This window comes from Struthio camelus, chromosome 3 (genome assembly GCF_040807025.1).
Source record: "Struthio camelus isolate bStrCam1 chromosome 3, bStrCam1.hap1, whole genome shotgun sequence".
Taxonomy (NCBI): domain Eukaryota; kingdom Metazoa; phylum Chordata; class Aves; order Struthioniformes; family Struthionidae; genus Struthio; species Struthio camelus.
In genome coordinates, this window is record NC_090944.1 from 98551240 (window position 1) to 98574107 (window position 22868).

At 37.2% G+C, this 22868-nt stretch overlaps 1 protein-coding gene across 5 annotated transcripts in view; it reads right to left on the reverse strand.

The window, feature by feature from the left end:
• The window catches only part of AKT3 (AKT serine/threonine kinase 3), a 165649-nt gene that overhangs the window by 14885 nt on the left and 127896 nt on the right, over positions 1-22868 (reverse strand). For all 5 annotated transcript variants that reach the window (XM_068939307.1, XM_068939303.1, XM_068939305.1 and 2 more), the window contains 2 exons: positions 6128-6342; positions 3244-3331 (listed from right to left, as the gene is read on the reverse strand). In XM_068939307.1, the coding sequence (XP_068795408.1) occupies positions 3244-3331; positions 6128-6342 (303 nt within the window). The remainder of the gene's footprint in view (positions 1-3243; positions 3332-6127; positions 6343-22868) is intronic.

Consider the following 22868-nt stretch of genomic DNA (forward strand, 5'->3'; position numbering starts at 1 on the left):
ACATACGTATCTCAGCCCAAATTCCGGTATAGCTTCCTTCCTGTTTCATCCGCGTTGCGTGTAGGAGGAAAGCCACGTCTGGGTTTCCACTGCCATCAGGCTACCTGAGTGTTTCAAGCCGCATGCCTGAAGACATACCTGAATTCCTACCCCTAAATTAATTCACGTATGTTTTTTATTCAGTGAAAGACCCTAGACAGAACATATGACAATTTAATAATATCTTTGCAACCCAAATAAAAGTATTCTGAAACAGTGCTTAAATGAGCAACAGAGAAACGTTTAAAAAGCTTCATGATTCTAGCTAAAAATAAAACAAATATTTTATTCAGAAATATATGGGCTTTTGAAGTTTTCATAGTCTGCTGAACTATTCAATTTCTCATACTCAGGCACAGAGATAAAAACTCATCAGGGCTGAGAGGATCACAGGAAGAACCTGGCACAGACAACTCTCTTTCATATGCCCTCACATTTTTTTTCTGCCAAAAATAAATATATATGATCACAAATGCTAACTACTTTACATTTGTCATTTAAAGGCAATGACCTTCTCTGCTCTACTGTACCATACAATATTTCATTATCATTGTGTACTACAAAATTAGATTAATTAGTTAGCTATATCAGAGAGCTAGTAATTCCATTTGACCGTTTGGATCCATTTGACCTGACAGAGCTACCGTTTGTTGCGTCTAATGCTCTAAGTTTGAGGATATGTAATTTTGTCTCTAATCAGGCTAGTAAAAATAATAACCTAGTAAGTACAGAGATGTACTTTATCTCCAGCAAAATTGATAAAATTAGCAGCACAATAGCATAGCATGCACACATACAATACTATCCCCCAGAAACTATTTAGAATACATACAGTTTTTTCATTTCCATTAATCCAAATATGAACTTCAGTTCTTTCATTACTAACAGAAACACACTCCTGAAACGTAGCCAGAAAATTACAGTTTCATGGTGCATAAACTGCAGGCAAAAATACAGTGAAATGTTTTTGCTATGCAAATAATTATATCAACTATAAATTTAATCAAGTGACCCTACTACTGAAGACTGTATTACTGATAACAACAGCAACAACAACAGAAGCAAGCACAGAATAAACCTCTTTGAAAATCAAATTTTGTTTGAGGCACATTCCTTCCCAGTTATCTTAGAAACTGTATCACATTATAAAACCTCAAAAACCTTGATATAAACATTACAATAAGAAAACTCTCTGAAAGTTCATTAATCATAATGATTACATTTAAAGTCTACATTTCAGAGCACGGTCTTACACTCTTTGCATAATTCAAAACTGATAAGACTGTGTGCGCAGAAGGAATGACTGGACATTTTAACCCACCAAATGAACGGTTTTATAATAGGAATAAAAGTAATTCTCAACTAAACAGAAAAAGGTACTGTCAGGAATAATTTCAACGAGTTGCTTTTCCATAAAGAACACATTGTGTACCAACACGGCGCAAAAGTAATTCCTCTGAATCCTCAGAGTTAATTGTTCAACTGAGGAAATACAATTCACTTGCACTAGCAAATTTAGTTTCTCAAAGCAGCAGTGGACAAAGTAAACAGTGTATGACTACAATTTTTCCAGTTATAATTCTCCACTAGGCCTTATCCAGCTCCATGCACATGAAAGCAAAATACCCGCATTTATATAAAAGGAAAATACTTCCATTTTAATAGCTCAGGATCAGATCTTGAGTGAAAGACACTAGCTTTGATGATTTGGAAAGATTCAAAGTAGGTGCTTAAAAGTTAAGACAATCTGTATTTTCTTAACTAAAAGTAATGTCGAACACAGTGTAGAACTGCGAACTCTAATATAAAATAATTAAGAAATCTTTTTCAACAAAGCAAGAATGATCTGACAGCTTTTTATTTTTCACCCACTCCCACCACTCCCAGTGCCTCGTATTAGTAAGTTTTGCAATTCAAATGATTTGAGAATTTTTTATTTTTTATTTTTTTTTAAACTTTGGACACGTCCTCAACTTATATTTTCAGATTTTATCGTGAAAGTACTTCTATACAATGTTTTTACACAAACAGCCAGTGGTTAAGCTCACAAAGAAATCTGATTAATGTACTTGTTCTGATTATTTATTTATTTTGAAGTTTCTCAAAATATCATGACACAGCCATGGAAAAAAATCACACTTAAGCTTGTATCAAGTAACTTCAGATAGTATCATATTTTTAATGTAATGTGCAAGTTCTTATTCCAGTTCTGGTATTTGTCATAGAAATACCACACCAACATAAACCACACAGTTTGAAAATGCCAGTTCAACCACAACTGAAAAACAGCCTTCTGCTCATTCATACATTCCTCCATTTTCTTTTCATTTGAACAAAGCAAAAAAGGAGAGAAATCTCTTGGTTCAACTGGAAGATTAACAACATAAAACAGTTGGAAAAGACAGAAGACCTTAATACAGAACAGAATAGACCAAGAGAAAAAGACCAAAACAGCAGGGGTTTATAGCAATAAGTAAATAGTTACAGAAGTACTAAGATATCTAGAATGTCTGTATCTAAAACAAACTAAGTCAACTTGAGTTTAACCACTGGGAAAGATAACTTCATTTTCTAAAACCATCCAAAAAGTGTTGATCATCGCAGAAACAAGACTGAGCTTACACAAAGCTGCACAAATTAAAGCCCCAATACCCTCTTTCTCCAGAAGCTGTTTTGGTTCAGTATTTTAAGGCTATTTTAATTTTCTTAGCTATTTCTTTAAAAATGAGTTGGAGGAAAGATTTCTGCTTAATGCAAATAACCAAAAATTAGATTTTTGCTATGAATCCCTTTCAGTCATTCCAATTTCATATTTCTATTAAGACAAATAAAAGGCATAAGTAAAAAGGCAGTTCTGAAAAACTTCCTTTACACTTTTTCATATATCTTGATTCATACACCTACTTTCTCTTGGAGAGCCAGGAGGAAGAAAGGGAAGGAAAACTGTGGACATTTAAATGACAAGAGAAAAATCTTTGCTGAGTTTAGTTGGTTTTGCAAAATTTATTTTTGGACCACTGACAAATTATTAGTGAAAAACAAAAATTTAAATAACTTTACCTTGTTTAGAATAATTATTTATTTGTATTAATATGAAAAGTGTCAAAGAAAAACATGAATAACTTCAGAGAGTAATAGTCCTATGACTACCAACTGACACCATCTTGCAGAAGCCATATTACTCAATGTCAGATAAAGACATACCTTTTTATCATATACATCTTGCCAGTTTACTCCAGCAAAGAAACTATGACGCATGATTTCTTTTGCATCATCTGGGCCTCCACCAAGTCTGAAGGGAGAAGAACAAAATTCACATTGCATAAGCTTTATTTTTTGAAGTGCGACTATATTATTGTGATTGTTAGAAGGGACCATTTATTTCTGAACAGCCAGGAACAATTGTCACCAGTTTAATATGAAATTCTACATTCAGGTGACATCAAGAGAAAAAGTGGTAACAAAAGTATGCAAACAACATTCTATTCTATTTGATTACTCCAACTACAGTGTTCACTACTGTCCATGACAAGCTTTTTCATAACTCATCCATTTTAAAAATACACTTAACTTTAGTTTTCTTGAAAGACCAACTAACATTCTGGCACTATTAAAAACCCAAACCAAAACCAACCCAACAACCCAGACACAAAATTTTTGCCAAGGAGATGCCAGGCATGGAATCAATAATGATTCACGCATCATTTTTATACAGTGTTCACTGCTGTTGCATCTGGGTGCTGTAACAATTAACCAATTACCATAAAATAGTCTCAATCTGAGTCAATTAGTATAAATTCATAAATTGTAGGCCTGCTGAGAAGGTTATTTAAAGGCCATTGTAAAGAACCACACTATTCACTGTGGCCTGTAGCTTGCCAAAGCCAGACTCCGGCACATCATCTCAGGAAGTGAATGCCATGGATAGCAGCCTTCTGTGTTGGGTGAAGTTGCCCAAGATGGTTTGAGCTCATGTTAAGTGGTCACTGCTGCCGAAAGAGGAAGGTCCTAGCCCTGCCTGCAGCTCTCCCCGTTCCTTTCCATCTACAGCATTCCTGTCCAGTGGACTCAGTGGGAAGATTCAGATCACTAACCTGGAAGAAACCCAACCCAGCAAGGAAAACACAGGAACAAACAGGCAATTTTCTGGCACGCTAGCAAGTCAAATTTGACTCAGCAATGAGAGGTCAGTGAGCTCCCTTGAGCTGCTGTTGGTGGAGACAGAGCCACACATCCAGGAGAAGGGAGGAAGAACCTCTGCCCCTTTCAACAGCAGTGAACCGTTAGGACTGCTCCACGCTCAAATAACTTTTCCCTGAGTCGGGCTATCCCATGGTCTAACATCTAGAAGCTGCAACAGAAAAACAGCTAAATCCTCACAAAGAGCTCATACATGTCAAATATTAGCAGGGAGAATGACACAGGCAGTTTGTGCTTCGTTAAAAGGAACTGTCAAAGATTAAAAGACAATTTTAAAAAGTAACCTTTTAAGCAAGATGAATTATTCTCTGAAGTATTTACTGCAAGCAGCAATAATTCCCATAACCAAGAAAAAAAAAACTATCAATGGTGTTACTCTGCTGGCAAATTAAAATACTTATATTCTGGACCTCTACCTCAGGCTTGTAGTAACTGGGTATGAAGTTATTCTCATGTCAAAGCAGTATTCCCCTTCTGTTTCCCAGCTACTCACTGTAAAATTTTCTACCTCCCTGCTAATAATCCCAACTAGACTGCAGTCTCCACACTTCTCTCCGTATCTTCCTATCCAGCTGTTCAGAGAAAAGCTGAGCTCCACTTAACCTCTGTATTCTCCCCTATTTATCAGTAGCTAACACCGGAACTTGAATACGAATAAGCTTATAAACATAAGCCTGTCATAAACATTATTGTCTGCAGAGATTAATTACAGGACATAATAAGGTTAATATATTTGATGAGTCAGATTGTTTAGAGGTTTTTAAATGTATTAGAAGGTGCTACAGTAGCAAATTTTTATTTTAGTCTCCATGTGTTTGGTTGATTGCTCACAGTTTGCTTTTACTACTGTATGTCTAGTGAAAAGGGGCATTGTTGGGCAGCAACAGAAAGGCTGGCTGCTTGTGTTCTCCTAGCTGCTGCCTTTGGGTGCAGGTGGGTCCTCGGAGTGACAGGGTAACTGGTCATGCCCTGAGTGCCATCACGCATATGTTGCCAGGGAAAACTTCCTGAGTACACACGGAGGTTGGAGGAAGGATAGGGAAGAGAAAGCCTGCACCTCTAAAACAGGCTGAGTACACTGTTCAAAGTAATCTTCCAAATACAATGTCAGGCATAGGTTTCAAGTCAACGTCATGACTTTGGTCTACAAATACTTACTTTGGAAATAGTATATGCACTGTTCTTCTTTCCTTTTTTCCTCCCAGGACAAGACCTTACCAATTTCCTTTCATAGCAGCAATAAACTACAATAATCCTGGGCCACATGTTACACCTGAATGGGGCTTTGCCAAGGCTTTAGTTTAAAATTTTCTATTACTCATTACTGCACCATCTTTACAATGCACAAATACTTATACCTCATTAATATAATAATGCAGGCCTTCCCAAAGTGCAGTTCATGTGCCAGGCAACACTCTTGAGATTTGTTATGCGCCCTACCTACAGCATCTACAGAATAAAAGCCATGACGCTATTACGCGGTTTTCACTGTGCCCCTAGTCGGATATGTCACCTAGTAAGTAGCCCTCAATGATCAAAATTTTATGAATACTTACACAAAACTATTTAGTGGAAAGACGTTTCCAGGCTGACACAAACTCCTATTGCTGTAGAAAGTATAAGCAAACGTCAGGGGTTAAACTACAGTCTATGGAACGTGGGTGGCTTCCAATACAGTCACGTCTTGCCAATAGCCTGTTTTCAGCGGCTTCTGACTTTGGGCAACTCAGAGGAAGGCTGCCAGCCACATGGGTCATCCCGGCCCTGGTGCAGCCTGTTCCTGTCTGTTGCTGCATATGGCCGTTTCCTAAATATCCAAGTAATTTCACTTTAAATTCTTAAAGTTAAAATTTAAGATATTAGGTCCCTAGAGCTCTTCTACACTTACCGCTTATTTGGATCTTTTATCAGCAGGCCTGAAAGTAATGATTTTGCATCTGCAGAGAGAGTTCGAGGAAATTTTATGTCCTCCATTAGTATCAGTTCAAATAGTTTCTCGTGATCTTGGTTGTAGAATGGTAGTCTCCCACACATCATTTCATACATGACAACTCCTAGTCCCCACCAGTCCACTGCACGACCATAGTCATTATCTTCCAACACCTACAACAGAAACCAAAACCAGTTGTAAGACGTATGCTAGTTCAGACATTATCATTTCTGTCTATTTGGATCATCTCCTCATGAATGTGTTTTTAAGACTTTATTTCTGCAGCATGCAACAAGGACTCCCAGAACTCAGATCCAATATACACAAATGCAGTACCGGCCCATACTTTGAGCTAGCCGAAATTTCAGACATACTGGGAACTGTATTGTTACTCCAAGTGTAATTCATCAGCAACAAGCATAATATAAAATTGAGAAAGCCTCCCTCCGCCCCCCAAATTATCACTACTGCATGGTCCCCTTTCTTATGGCCTACTTTACAATGCCTTTTATAATGTACGTAGTTTTTTGGAAGAGACACTTAATCTACTGGCACGGCTAACCTCAGTCAGATTCCTCAGGGAGAGAAAAGTGAAACACTCCCTGCTCAATCACTTCCTCTCTCTTTACCCCACCCATGAGAATAAAGACCGAAAATTAGAAATTTAGAATTTTACCTTAACCTCACTGAGGTAAATTAGCTTCTTTATAACCTTTGTTCATAATAAGAGCCCTGAGAACAAGTCTCCTGACAGTTCAATCATTTTCCATGAAAAAATCCCTAACAGCTAGACTGTTGCTAATGCATAGAAGTATGGCTCTGCCTCCAATACTTATGTGCCTAAAAGATGTCTTACTCCACCATTCCTCTCCCAGCAGCCCCACTCACAATTAGAATAAGGAATCTAAACAATGTCTTGACTTTAATACATCTGCATATTAAATTATAGAAATGGAGACAATATAACAGCAGAATGTATCTATAAGGAAATCATAAGCAGTAAGGAAACTGAAGGGTATTGTGCGCCTCTGTGTGTGTGCATATATACAATTCAGATGTTCTGTAAATTACTGCTAGCAAGCCATATCCTTTCATTCAAAAAAGATGCAACAATTAGAAGTCAGTAAGTGGTAATACAGAAGGCATGTGCCTAAATTGCTAATATTTGCTGCAGAAAGATACATTAAAGAGGCAAAAACCTCAAAACAATAAATTACAAACTTCGATAGTAAACAGTAACAGAGAATAGAGAAGTGAAGCTAATCCAGTTGGAGTATATTTATAAAGACTTCTACAAGATTTCTGTATCATTAAAAGGTAGATTCTGAAAGGCAGCACAAGTGATAGAAAAAAAAAATACAGAAATCCACGGAAAACGAAATACCCTGCATCACAGTCAGACGCAACCAACAAAACCAAGAGCTTAGCCATGTTCAAACAGGAAGCGGACACACAGGAACAATCATCTCTACGTATATCCTAGTGAAAATCTGGTGATGGGCAGTAAAGCCTTCAGCCTTCAAGAAATGAGGCAACCCTAACCAGCACAGATCAGAAATAATTTTTTCTATGAGCACATTATCTTATGACCGTCTAAATTGTCTAAGACGACTTCTGATAATTTTACCTGAAGCAAAGCCAGACCCAGCCCTCACCCACACGGGCACACTAGGCAGCTACAACAGCATCAGGCAATACAAGGACACGTGCACTACCCTGGCCAGACCTAATGAGGGGTACACAGCCCTTTTATTTGCCTCTCCTTTTTCTCGCCCAGTAAACCCAAGCCTGCTCTCAAGCATCTGGTACACACTACTAGGAGAAACAAAATAGAGTTTGATGCAGTATGGCAATTTTGACAATCTAGTAGTAATTCATGCAGTCAAATTCAGTTTTCACGATCCTTAAGGAACAGTCGTAGACACATGAAGAAAATAAGTCTATTATGAATCCCTCTTGTGTATATAAGATTAAAAAGCATAAATATTAACACATTGACACATACTATCTACAACCGTGCCAAAACACATAGACTCGTTACATCATTGATATTTATTTCCAAATAAAGGGTGAAATTTTGGGAAGTGTAAAATATAACAAATTATCTGAATAACTACATATGACAAAATGAACTAAAATAACTCCGGCATTGCAAAATTAATTAAATGTTTTATGACTCTGAGCATATTGCAAGCTATTTGCTGAAAAACTGTATATGAAATCTGTGACACTTAACAACTTTAAATCATCATTTCTTCAGCCACAGAATAAAAGCATTATATATTTTTCTATTTTACGTATTAGCATAGCTACTATTTCTCCTGCTTGTACTGTTAGCTGTTCTTCTCTTTTGAAGCTAGTAAAACAAATAAAATTGTTAGGCAGAGGGAGATCCTTTTTACAAGTAAGTTGAGATGTGGTTTGAATGTGTGATTTATAAAACAGGCAATGGGAAGATAAAACCTTTCATTCTCTGAATAAGGCAAATCACATGGCCAGTAGCTGAAGCAAACTGTATCTGGGGCTTTACCTAATTTATGCAGGACTTTACCTAATAATAATAAAAAGTATGAGCAACCTTTTGCTGCATTCCCACAACAGCAACAAAACAGTGGTACAAAGAAAGAGCCAAATGTGATTTTTAACCTCTTTTTACATAAAATCATAAAAAAGCATAAAAGCTGGATTAACTGCCTCCCGAACCCGCGTATCACCAGCCGGGTTCTCATCCCCAGCTGGCAAAACTGGCAACTCTTTATTTTTGTTTAAATACCTGGTTTACAGCCAGCCACAGAAGCAAGAGCATCAAAAGGGTTTAGTTTAGGCAAAAGGAAAACAGCCCTGAAAAGTATATAAATAAAGAAAAATGCATCTCAGCTTATTTTAATATAATTGTAATAAACTTATGCATAATGCATTGAAAATAAATAAAAATAAATACATACAATGTTTTTAAAGTCATTCCTATTCCTCTCCAGTATTTGCAGACTGTGAGAAGTCAATGGAAATGCTGGAGCCCAGTAACTCCTACGATCAAATCCATGTAACGAGGGTAAGCACGGGAACATGTTTATACATACCACCCTAGCATTACAGAATCCTTTTCAAACAATTCTTGGATTTGAGGGATTTGGTTTTAATTATAAAGAACGTAGGTCAAGAAAACTTCAGCTCAGTGCTAGAAGAAACATGACATAGTTGCATACTTGGTACCTATGAGTAATTCAATCTTTTCTATACCATGAGATGGATAGCCGCTTTCAGGAAATCCTTCTTAGGCCATGAGGACAGGAGGTGAGCAATAGCTCCACCAGTCTAAGTGCCTTCCCACACACAGACTCAGTGGGAAGCCTGTATGGGCTTTGCATGCTGCCCTTAAAAAATGCCTCCATCATCTCCAGTCAATTCTTGTCCTACTGTATGGTCACAACAACCTCTCCTTAAATGAATACGCTGTCCTAAATACCCAGTCCCTTCAAGGTCACAGCAAGAAAGACAGCAGGTCTACCAAAATCATTGCATAGGTCACAAGTTGAACTACTCTTGTGTCTGTTACAAAGCAATATATTAGTATTTTCCAGGGGTACCAAACAGAAGAATTGCACAGAACACACAAGTTACAGAAATAGTAACTATACTGAGTATGTACTCTAGTCAACTGTCTCTTCATGAAGATGAAGCTACATGCTTCCTCCCCCAAAATTTGCTTAAATAGTCAAATCATTCAGGTATATGACTTCCCTTGGTTCATCTGCTTCATATGTGGTTTTCCAAAAATCCAAATCACCTAGCCAAGATCTAGATGAGGTTTTAGGGCACGAGAGATCTAGTGTCATTCGACTTCAGTGTGTGTGTGGATAACACTTATATTCAGTCATCCCTGTTTTACGCCATCAGATCATCGCTACACTTAAATGACTTCCCAGTGTCTAGTACTAAAGTAGAAGGTAGGCTGACTGAGGTTCAGTTCAGATGATACCATGGATTATAGAAGATAAAACTCAAAAAATGGCTATCAGTTTTATTAATTGAGGGAAATTTCATTCCATTTGCTGTTAAGGCTGTAGTTCAACAACTGCTTCTTTCAGATATGGTGCCACCCTAATTCATGCTCTCATTCCTGTTCCCTCACCACATTTCACTTACATTGCTAAAATTGTGCAACATCCTGGATCAGAGACTAGACCGGTATTAAAAAAAAAAAAAAAAAAAAATTAAATCTGGTCTTGCCCAGGATTATTTCTAACTTGGATTCAAGTTTTCTGACCTAAGCCACTGCACAGTCACAGGGGCGGGTGGGGCTTAACCTGGCATTGCCACAGAAAGAAATGCTTGTCAGGATCTGCCCTGCAGCTCTTAGCGCAGAAGTTAGGCTGACTCTCCCAGCTATTCCTGCATGCACACAGCTGCAATAGCTATTCTCCCTTAATGGGAACATTAAGGGCCTGATTCTTTTCCCAACCTGTATCTCTTTAAAGCATTCTGGCTGTACCAGGGCTGAAAAGGGCTCCAAAGTGGGCATAAATTAATTTCTGCATTTAAACTACTGCATTTTTATGGGCGTTGACATTGCTCTAAAATACACACCTACATCTGTAATAATTAAAAGATGACACTGTCTGGGTTTATGTGGATGCTTTAAAAAAAAAAAAAAAACCGCACAGGTGTTGCAAAGGTTTGTATTTTTCCAGTCTTAGATAAACACGCAAGAGGTTAAGTAAAATACACACTCTCTAACAACCAAGAAACATTAGTCAAGCATCTGCTTCCAGGCATATGCAGGTACTTTAGTGCTTTTATGGATGTTTTACAGGCACTGGACAATGTTATAGTTTCAGCTAAGGGAAAGCTATTTATTTACATTAAAATTTGCATTTATATTGTGCTCAAAAAGCAACCAAGCACAACTCTTATCTTTATTTTATACGGAAAGCTCAACACTCGCTAGAACAGTATTCATTTCATTAATTAGGAGTTATATCCTAGAGGTATCAAATCTCAGAAAATTTGACACTAAAAAAATACAGCAAACAATGACATATTTTAAAGTAAGCTAGACAGTACATATACCATTAAATATATGCCACAGTTCCTCATGCTTTAGAAAGCCATTCCCAATTCTTTTTGAGATTTACTGGGATAGCAAGGATAAGCAACTGCAACAACAAGAAAAACGTATTCTGCAGTGACTCCATTGTCTGCTTGAGCTTGGGGGGTTCTGGCAATGACCAAGCGTGCAATGGGGTGGCGCTTCACAGACATAGCAAAGCCCATCAGTCCAAACATGCACGATTCACAATCCAGTTCACAAACTGTATTTTGCTTTCGTGCTGACTAAGGTTGCACCAACACATTGCAATGCCACTAAGATCACAGTAGTGCAGATGCGTCTTGCCCCTCGTACATAGCGATTCAAGTCGCTGACAGATAACTACAGCTTAGAAAAAACATCTTCCTGCACTGGCATTTATTAGCAAAAAGCAATCCTCTAATACTACTCCCCACTGCTGAGGAATCCAGTGTTACGGATAATAAACCATTACTAACATTTTTAGTGCCAATGGAAGTCTTCTCTTTTCCAGAAAACAAAATTAATTAAAAATAGTTCTTCCTCTACTTCATTAGTGGTTGTAGATTTTCATGATCAGGGTTATCAATCTACACATTACTAAGTGGCTTTTGTTTTAGGTAACATCACCCCTTTAGGAATCAAACATATACTCAACACAATTGATGTTCATTTAATTGTTATGGTAAAACCTAGTGAAAATATCTCTCTTATTATATTGGCTCTTTATTTCTTCAGTAGCTAGATCCAAAACCATTTCAAACGCATTTACCACAGGAACATTGTTCATGAACATCTATTGTGTACTACTTTCTTCTTCTGGATTGAAGCAACTTGAGACACAGTTGCAAAGGTTTATTTATAAGGACTTGGGAAGCAGGTAATTAAATGAGTTAGCCAAAGGTAAGTCTTATGTTCAATGCTTTTTTATGTTTTTGTCAGAAGAAACTTTCTTTGAAAGTTAGCAGCCAATATAGCAGGTGAAACCTCGGGCCATTTGAAATCAATTATATATTTATCCTTGACTTCAGTGAAACCAGGATTCTCTCGTATTTCAAACAATAATATAAATAGTGTATTGGGCAAGGTGCGACTGCCTTAGAAACAAACTGAGCCTAAATTTAGAAAAAACACTAATTCTACTTTTACCATGTTTTCTTGAAAAGAAACACCTCTGATAAGCAGCCTCTCAAAGATTTTTCTGATTACCCATTAGAAATTCACACAACTAGCAAACGTACTTCCAGCAGGCCACCAAAAGACAATTAGCTGCTAAAACTTCCAGACTCTACAAACCTAGACAAATACAGCTGTAACCTTGAAAATGAAAGGCTTCATACAACTCAATGTTGGCCTTCTACAAATGCTTGTCACTATTGGGTTTCATCTTTAAAAGAACAATATCAAAATATCATTTTCATACTTTGTGCTAGATAACCAAGATAACTTATTGGAAAGGCAATTATATTTTCGACCTGCTTACGGTGTCTTTTAATACTTTAGCTATAGACACTCTTTATAGGACATTACAAATAGTTTGTTGCTCAATCGATAATTTTGACGGAACAGATGGGAAAAGATTTAAACATCTAAACAAACTGTCTGCACACCTATGTTGTGAAAGAAAACTGAGAACTTGGATATACCAATGTACTGTTAATTTAAGGGGGAAAAAAAACTGTTTTCAATTAACCTTACAGTTCAGGTGGAGTGTATGTTCCTTAAGCGTTCCTAGTAACCCTTCACACATTTTTATTGCTGCAGTTGTTGGTCTGCTAACAAATATTCACCCACATATTATTCAACAAAAGTTAAAAAGCGTATTTGTTAGAACTTTGTATCAAATGTGGTAACCACTGCAACAATAGCAGGTATATAATCTCATACTAATGAACAAAGGTAATACGCATTTCTTTATACTAACAGACATTTGAAGAAAGCTATGATTGCCAATTATTATACAAACTTAGTTACTATAACTGTATCTTATATCTTATCCCTACGAAGAGGGAAAGGATTGCTGCTTTTATAGTTAAAACCACTTGAATAGATACCGATTGCTTTAATTCTACACAACTGAAAAGAAAAAAATGTCAAGGTTATAAACATTCTGGGAAATAGATACCCAAGAATTGAGCAAAGGAAGAAAGTTTCCTATTACTGCTCTGGTTTTTCCAGGTAATTTTTCTCCATTTTGGAAGTCAGAGTGTTCAACCTCTTACAAGAAACTGTGACTCCAACAGAATTTGCAAGATAAAAGAAACGCTAAGCTATTGCACATGAATAAAATATCCTAACAAAGGACTCTTAAGAAATCAATGGCAACACTGGCCTACCCCCAATTAAAAAAAAAAAAAATCCTCAAAAGTAAAACCTATTCCAATGGACAAAAAAACTCAATGGACAAAAAAGCAACTGGGTAATATATCTCTGTTGTAGAACTAACAGACATCTTTCATACAAGAAGGCAGGTAAAAACAAAAAATTCAGTCTGCAGAAACAAGGCATTTCTCTCTGATGTCTCCACCAGCTTGGTACCACTGTGAGAAAAACTGAGAATCTATTCATAACTCAGTTATCACTGCCCTAGCAGTAGTTGCCATAACATGTACTACCATAAGATGCAAGACTTGTGTGAGAAGTAATAATGACAATATTGTGTTATTTCTTTCTCATTGCTCACCATTCTAGCTGAAAAGATTTTGAATTTTACCAACATTGAACAGCATTTGTTCAGCTTTTGTTTATCTTTCATTGCTCTCAGAAAAACTACAGACTTTTACTGAGACAGAAATAGTATTTGCATCAATTAAATGAAAATCAACGAAAAAATACTTTAAACTTACAATGCTATTGAGATAGACTTTATACGAAACTGTCGTACTTATTTTTTTTACACAAAAATGTGTTTTTTATTAGAAAATTTCTCTCTACTTTATAGTTCCGGTTTGAATACAGCAGTTTATTTATGGGCAATGTGGAGCTAATCTGTTTTCCAGTCTTTTGTTTGTTTTATTCTTTTTGCATATTTGTTACATCTTTCCCCTTGAGAAGTCTGATACTGCATGTGGACAATTAGTTTCTGTGTCTGGTGAGATTAGCCAGATTGCATGGAAATTCAAATTCATGTTATATCATTGGTTATCTGGCTTCAGGAGAAAGTCTAACTCTTGTGCTAATGTATCTGTTGTTGCAGCAGCTCTTCTGTATGTGTAACTGAGCATTACTTTCACACTCTCATCTAAATGCTCCCTGTCTTTTGATCTTGATGGTGGTGATTGCAAATGATGTGCTAGTCTGGATACCCTGCCTTGTCCACGTTCCATCGCATTTACCTCAGGGCCCTGTTGGTAATGCCAAGCTGCCAAAAATGCTGGAATTCAAATTACGAACATTTTTGATGACTTAGGCACATAAGATGACACAATGTGGTACACTAAACTAGAGTAAGTGATTAAAAAAAAAGAAAAAAGAAAAAAGACTACATTTGAATTTTTATGAGGTACTAGGCATTTCAAGATAAAATAATTTTTGGCTTTTCCATTTCCTTTCAACATAAAAAATAATTTGATATTTGGAATTCTAGTGTAAAGAGAAAATTGTGAAATCCCCATAAATCAGAAGGGAAAATATTTTCAGGCATAGACACTCTTCCTCCTCCCTCCTTCCCCGCCCCCACTCCGCTCTTCACCCTGAATAAAATATAGCCAGATCTACAACAGACAGCTGTTCAAGAGCACGTGCCAACGCTAAACCATACTTCCACAGGTAAGATAAATTCTATTGTTTCCTCTACTAGGAATCAGACTATACAGGAAACAGCTAGGTGAACAGAGAGTAAACAAACTAAAACTATCCCTCTGAAGCCAAAAGAAAATGAGTTAAGCAGAATACATCAACACAATTACAATGTTTCAATTCTGAGCAAACTACACTTTAAAGGAAATGAGCGCCAGCTATCAGAAGCTGGGTTTTTTGGTCTTACAGAAAATATAACTAACAAAAGCAAGGTGTTCTATGTCACCATGAAACAGTTAAATCTCATACTATATGTTAAGACAAACATGATAGGTGATACCTACTTAATTATCAAAATAAAAAATAATTATGGCATCAGTTTTTCTAGGAGACTTCCCAATTAAATATTCAACAGATTAGATAGTTTTTAATTTATGAAGTAAAATATATCTCATCCACTGAAATTTTATAAAAGGAATCTTTGTTTTGTTTATATAACTCAACAGATATTTATATTAAGACCCTATTAAACAAATGCAAGGGAGTAAGCAAATCCTCCTTCCTTGTACTAGGGTAGGTCCTTGTACATAACGGTTTACACACAAAAATTGATCTCTTTTTTTGTTGGTTACACCTCGTCTACTTACTCAGTTTTACGTTTCCCTGTGTGACAAAGAGGTAATGGTGCCTGTTACAGGTTAGCTCCATGTCATACATGCTGCCCAGGAAAAACATTTAACATATATATATTTATTTAACATCGTAAGTGGCAGGGTAAAATCTTTTTTGTGACAACGGAAGTAAAATACTCTCACAACCTACAACAACACCAACGTGTGATATTAAAGAAAGACCCTCTGGCAGCGTTTCTCGAGCATGGAAAACAATTGATTTGAATGCATCTTTTTAAAAGGAACAAAAAAAAAACCAAGTTCTATCTTTTAAAGTCTCTGGCTGATAAAAATTAATATTCTGCATTTGGACAAAACAACGCTATTGAATATACTTCCATAAACATACACTGAAAGCTAGTGCGTTCCATTTCTTTCTAACAGTAAAGTTCTTTTTGGCGGGGGGGGGGGGGGGTGAGGTTTGCCACTCTATTTTGTTCGTTCTAACTTGGCGATCAAAGATTTTTATTTTTACACTATTACAGAAGTGCATTTTTCTAGGTTTCCAAAACCACCTTATTCAACCTTCCCCATCTGTCACCATCTGCTTCTTTTTAGCATGTACTTTTTGTGTGATCACATAAGCATGTGAAAAATAACTAACATTCAGATGATTGTCTGCTGGTACATTTGAGGACTGGGCATAATAAAAGTGAACTGCCAAAACGTACTTAACACTTCTAATTTTGTTGGGTCTTGCATGTGAGCTACATTTGATTTCCAAACTGTTTTACAGTTGGAAAGTTGATCAGGTACTCTAACTCAACAGTAAAACTGAGACTACATAATTAGCTCAGCACTAAAAAGATTATATTCAATGAGAGGAACAAAAATCAGAAATCCATCCATAAGAACTCACACACCAATCTTGACTGAGTCGATCTGCACCACGTTGCCAGAGGCAGGATAAGATGCTACAAGGAGCCTACTCCTGGACAGTCACAACCTGCATCTTCACTAAGCTGCCAAAGGACATGGAATAAAGGACTCCCATAATTGCAAGGATGTAAGAAATCTCATGGAAACGTAGGAGGAGCAAAGAAACTAAGACAAGGGTAGAAATACATAGAAATGCAAAGCAATTCTTTTAACAATACAGCAGATACTGCTTCCAGGTGCAGAATAACTGGAAATTGCCATCAAGATACAAACGTTGGATGGTGGAAGTATCAGTTTCCAGAACTCAGTCATGCCTCAGCATATCATTTCTGTGTATTAGGCACTTCCTCACAAAGTTAAGAAAGTCTGTAAAAAGTGTAAAAGAGGTGTGAAGCTAGAGAAACATATTACCTCCCACCCTCCACAAATATATTAACCTCACTCTAAGAGAAATTCATATATGAATTTCTTTTTGTCTTATCAGAGCACCACTACAGGCCTCTCAGATCTCTACTAAAACCATTATGAGCCAGAATACAAATATATTTATACTACCATAGACAATTTAGGGGAGTGTCTCACCAATCCTTCAGAAGGCGAGGGGGGGGGGGAGTGAATATCTCACCAAAAATAAAAAGAAGCCCAGTAACAATAGAAACCACCCTTCCCGCACATAAACCCCGAAACCCACCAACGATCAGGCTTTATTAATGATTGGCAGCGGGAACTAAACACGAGCGAGATTTTGCTCTCTAGACCATGAAGGAAGACAGAGCTTAAAATTAAAGTTTCTTTTGCACTTCTTCTGGTAACAGTATTTCAGAGTTCCAACTCTGAGAGTACATACTGCTCTTAAAGCCGTGAATGCAGGTGCCACCTAACAACATCTCAACAGCTGCCTTCCCTTAATTTGTTCCCATTTTCCACAAATTCCTCTTTTCCCTGTTCACCTTTGTTAGCCAGTAGTTCTAGAGCTCGAAAATAAGGGCACTTGACCGTTGTTTATAAAGCACTGAAACGTTGCACAGAATTTCAAAAAATGCATTGCTTAAGCGCCTCAAGTATCTTTTAATCCAAATGAAATTTAAAAGAAAAGGAAAACTGAATGAGCCACTACAAAATTCATTCTGTCCTTCAGTTCTGCTACATTCTTAACCAAACAATTCTCCAGCTTCTCTTCATTTTCTTTAAGTTGATCATCTATTTCTGCTCCTTTCTTCCTTCACGTCTCTCTCTGCAAAGCACTGTTTGTTTCTATTAAGAGAAAATTTGCAGAATAAAATAATTGTCTCCTGTTAAGTCCAGCTCAAATCCCTTTCCTGCCCACAACCACATTTTTCCACCATAAGAAAAAACCTTTTCATCTCTAAGCTCTGTTTTCTGGCCTGTCAATCCGCCTGTAAGTCCATCTAATTCATTTTCTAAATTCCTTTTACCTCCCTTTTAGCTTCTCTTGTTATTTTCCTTCTTATTTTACTCAAATTCTTCTCCCTCTTCCATTAAAAAAATGCTCTTGGATGTATTATCCATACAATAGAAAGCACCATTTCTCTACTGCATAACAGAGTGGTCTTCTTTAAACCCTCTCTTTAGCTAATCTCTCTCAGTTGTTATCAGAAGATCCATCCTCGACTCAGTTTGTCCATGATGTTGGCTATTTTCATCTACTTCTTTGCAAACAAGCACCTTCACCCTTATCCTTTGCCTCACATCCGAAGGACCTCTCCAATAACATTCATATGGCTACTTCTCTCTGCATTAAAATCTCTTTTTAAAAATCTCCTTTGCTCAGATGACTGCAAAAACTTAAAACACCAACTATAACGCTAGCCAGTACTGTCTCACTGCATTCCTGTGGTTCCCTCTCTGCCTATATCCGCTAGTTCCGACTCATATCTGGAAAACTGCGTGGTAGATCATCTTATTCTCAGCTAGATAAGTTACCAGACTGCCTTCGGCAAATATCCTGATCCAATACAAGCATTACAAAGAATTAAATAAATATATAGCTGCACCAGTGACAAAATGCTCTTCCTGCCTCTATGATAATATCTTATAATAATCTGCATATACCACAACATTCCTGGAAAATTCAACTTCAGCTCCTCTAAAAACATAGCAAAATTTTTGTCTTGCTATGAAAAAATCTTAAGACTAATTACTCTGTTTTTGACAGGGGCTTCCAACACAGGACACCATGTTTCTGCTTGCTGAATTTCAGCCACTGACTTTCAATGGCCAAGTTCTAGATTTTGGGTCACCCATACATCATTTTACTTCCCAAAAAGTAAAAGCTGAAAGTGAGAAATGAGGTGCAACGTGGGGAAAGACAGCTGCTGCTTCTCAGTAAAAGAGTTTTATCTTTTATTTCTCTGATGTAAAACTCAGTGAAATAATTGGTTACATATGATCTCTCTCCCATTTCTAAAAGAAACATAAAAGAGAAAACATTTGCCAAACAAGCATAGCGTACCATATCTTAAGGCCCCATCATCGCCACTAGTTTCATTTTGAAGCAAATTATAAGACATGCTGATCTTCTCATGCCTATAGACAGAGAGTATGGATCTACTCTGGTCTTATTTATTGCCATATATCTTTAAGAGATAACAAGTTGGAAAAACTATATTGAAATGGTCTTTAAAAAAACAGAAAGAAAAAAGAAGAAGAAAAAAACAGAAAGAAAAAAGAAGAAGAAAAAAACAGAAAGAAAAAAGAAGAAGAAAAAAACAGAAAGAAAAAAGAAGAAGAAAAAAACAGAAAGAAAAAAGAAGAAGAAAAAAACAGAAAGAAAAAAGAAGAAGAAAAAAACAGAAAGAAAAAAGAAGAAGAAAAAAACAGAAAGAAAAAAGAAGAAGAAAAAAACAGAAAGAAAAAAGAAGAAGAAAAAAACAGAAAGAAAAAAGAAGAAGAAAAAAACAGAAAGAAAAAAGAAGAAGAAAAAAACAAAGAAAAAAGAAGAAGAAAAAAACAAAGAAAAAAACAGAAAGAAAAAAGGAGGAAGGAGGAAGGAGGAAGGAGGAAGGAGGAAGGAGGAAGGAGGAAGGAGGAAGGAGGAAGGAGGAAGGAGGAAGGAGGAAGGAGGAAGGAGGAAGGAGGAAGGAGGAAGGAGGAAGGAGGAAGGAGGAAGGAGGAAGGAGGAAGGAGGAAGGAGGAAGGAGGAAGGAGGAAGGAGGAAGGAGGAAGGAGGAAGGAAAAAAAGAAAAAAGAAAAAAAAGAGAGAATACTATGGTTGTTCCTCAAGGAAAGTGTTCATCCATCTACTCTGTACTGCTGTGCTGATAAAAATTAACCAGGTGCTACCACTTTCCCTGTTATTAAAATACACCTAAATATCTTTGATCACCTGCATCTATGAAGGGTCATTTGACTGATCATCCATGAAGTCTCTCATAGTGTAATTTATAGCCAAAACATCTTTTGTCCTGTTATTAAAAAAGATGAATATCTACAAAATGAATATCTTGTATCATCTGTGCAGCACACCAAAAATGAGTACCACAGTGACTGCCTTATTATAGCTAATACTGTGCACTTAGTCCAAAAGAAATACTTTGCTAGTCCATACTTGAAGTGAAATGCAGACAACATCTTGCTGAAAAGTGTAATCTCATATAAGAAGTTACCCTTGTAAATGATTAGAGCTACAAAAACTTTGATTTCTCTGCACAAGAAGCCTCACTCCATGAATATTCTTTGATCCTTAATCATCAAATGAAAACTATCAAAATCCAAACTGCTTTTAAGTGTCACAGGATGTATGCTACAATCACAACTAATTTCTCAGTTTTATTCTTTATTTTCTTTATTAACCAAGTGATACCCGACGGAAAAGTCACAAGGTCCCATCCTGCCTTTGCCACTGCAAAAATTGCAAAAGAAACATTTTGGTTTTTCCGTAAAAATTCAAGAAGAGTATATCTCTGTTTCCTAAATGAGATCATAATTCATCTTTTTCACATTAGATCTATCTTTATTCTTCTATCACAATCATCTCTTACTTTGAAGCTTACTTTGAAGAACAACAACGGAAACAGACCCCTAAGAAACAAAAGTCTCTTCTTCCTGAAAAATTACTACGGAATGAAAAATTATAAAATGTTTTATATCTTTCAAGTAAGGAACACTGCTAAATCTAAAACCTCCGTTTTTATGTTAAGCGTAGTAGCAACGCTTAACATTTCCTCCTAGTCCGAGGTTTGCATTAGTCCTACTGCAGAGGATAGAGGTATTACTATTACTTATCAGGCAATCAAATTGTTGTCAAAAGCCTATAGAACTTCACAAATAATAAAAAGCTACTTACAGTTGCAATTCTTCAATAATTGTGGCTGAAATGTACATTCATTTTGTAAGCATATATAAGCCCGACTACTTGACAAGGGCAAGTATCTTCTTCACAGAGAATGCACTCGTTTCCTACCAGCTCTTATGCTTGGAATGTGACTACTGAAGACAATGCCATCTTATTTTTCTATGAACTGTACAATACTGAGGTTGGATTATTGTGAAGGACTTGGAGAGGACAGTGGGAAAGGAATGTACACGTGGACCATCTAGCTAAAAGCCCTGGGCACCTCTGTAGCAGCACAGTGCTTGGTGAAGGTATGCATAAACTTCCAGGTAGGTGTTAGGAACAATAAATCAGTGGCTGTGAAAAAAAGTAATTGGAGCTCCAGCGACTAAAGTTGGCTCCAACGTGGCCATCTCCTAAGAGGATTTTTATGTAGTCCACTGCTCATTTGATCTTTACATGGACAAGGACGTTCTTCTGGATCTGCCAGATATTAACACAGTCAGTTTCAGGCCCTATATGAAAGGTCAAGGCCCTACCAATTTAAAAAGAAAGAGCTTTTTCAACACAGGGCTAGAAGGGCCACTTCAGTCTCAGAAACATAAGGCTTGTGGAGAAAACACAGCAAGAGGTAAGCTTATTTTCTGACCAAGAGCTGTTCCGATAACATCTTGGGAAAGAATTCTGTTTCCACAGGGACACTTTCACCTGAAAGAAAGTCAAGCCAGGAAGGAATCCACCTTAGGCAGGCTTAGCTACTTCCCATTTTTCTGTTGGAAGCAATTGTAGTCTGGCCTTCGCAAAAAGATGCAACAGCAAGCAGGACTGTATGTCTAAAGCACTGGTCCAACAAGCATTCAGAGAACCAAGTTCAAATTCTTGTCTGCAACTGAATCCCTAACTCCTTCCCAATTCCCTTAAGAAACCATGGAGTGCAAAAGCACGGAGGTTTCACCTTAAAGAAAATACTAAGTCAGTTCTCAAGCTAGATTTTGATCTTTTGACAGTGCAACAGTTCTGGGTCTGCTGCTTCCCAGCTGACAGATAGGAACCTTGGGCTACCCTGAGTGTTACACAGTACACTGTCATAGAGTGCTGTGTAACTACAACCAATCTGTATATGGGATACTGCACCAAACGGCCTGCAGAAGAGAAGCAACCATCACAATCGACCTAAACAAAAGAGGAGGATGTAAAAGTATTATTAAAGGACAGCTGCTGAATGGATGTCTCCACCAAACTGGAGAGTATCTTGCTTCTGGAGAGAGACTGAAGAGTATCTGCATATACAGTACACTTATCATGGCTGGGCAAAACGTAAATACATGCTGCCATTTGTCTTAGGATAAACGAGCAGGAATTCATCATGGCAACAGGATAAAAGTCCAGCCGTAACATTAGTTCTCAAGATGTGCAATTTGTCAAAAGTTGGAGGACTTTGGCCTGAAAATAGATACAATTGTCTCTCAGGTTTTTGAACTATCCAGCAATGCACTGGAAAACACTATTACAACAGCAGAGAGCACCAAGGGAAAAAGCTTTCTTTTTTGTAGCTGTGTTCATACATTGCTAACTTCACCCTTTCAAATATGAACACATGGATAAAGACAATGAGTCTTCCTATGCCATACTGATATCTGTTATCCCTTTTAGTTTTGGCTAAAAGAGAGCATGCCCGAAAACCTTTACCTCTGAGGTACAGGGTGATGAGTTCTGTGGCTCTCAGAGTCAATGAGGTGTCAACCTCCCACCAGACAGATTAGTACAGGATGGATCTCCAAAAATACTCACAATGGGAGGTGGAGGAGAAGATGGGACTGCTGGCAGACTGGATCCCAAAACTTGCAGAAAGTGTCTAAAACCCAGAATGATCGATCGCCAAGTTTGATGGAAGACAGTAAACATGTTTCCAAGAGTGAGATATGGAGAAGCAGATGAAAGAAACTGAAGAGGATATTTGTGCTCTTTCAGAGGGTCTTCCTGTCAGCAATCCTGAAAACAACGAGGGGGGGTGAGAGCTGGCAATGACCACTGTAGTCTAAGGCCAAT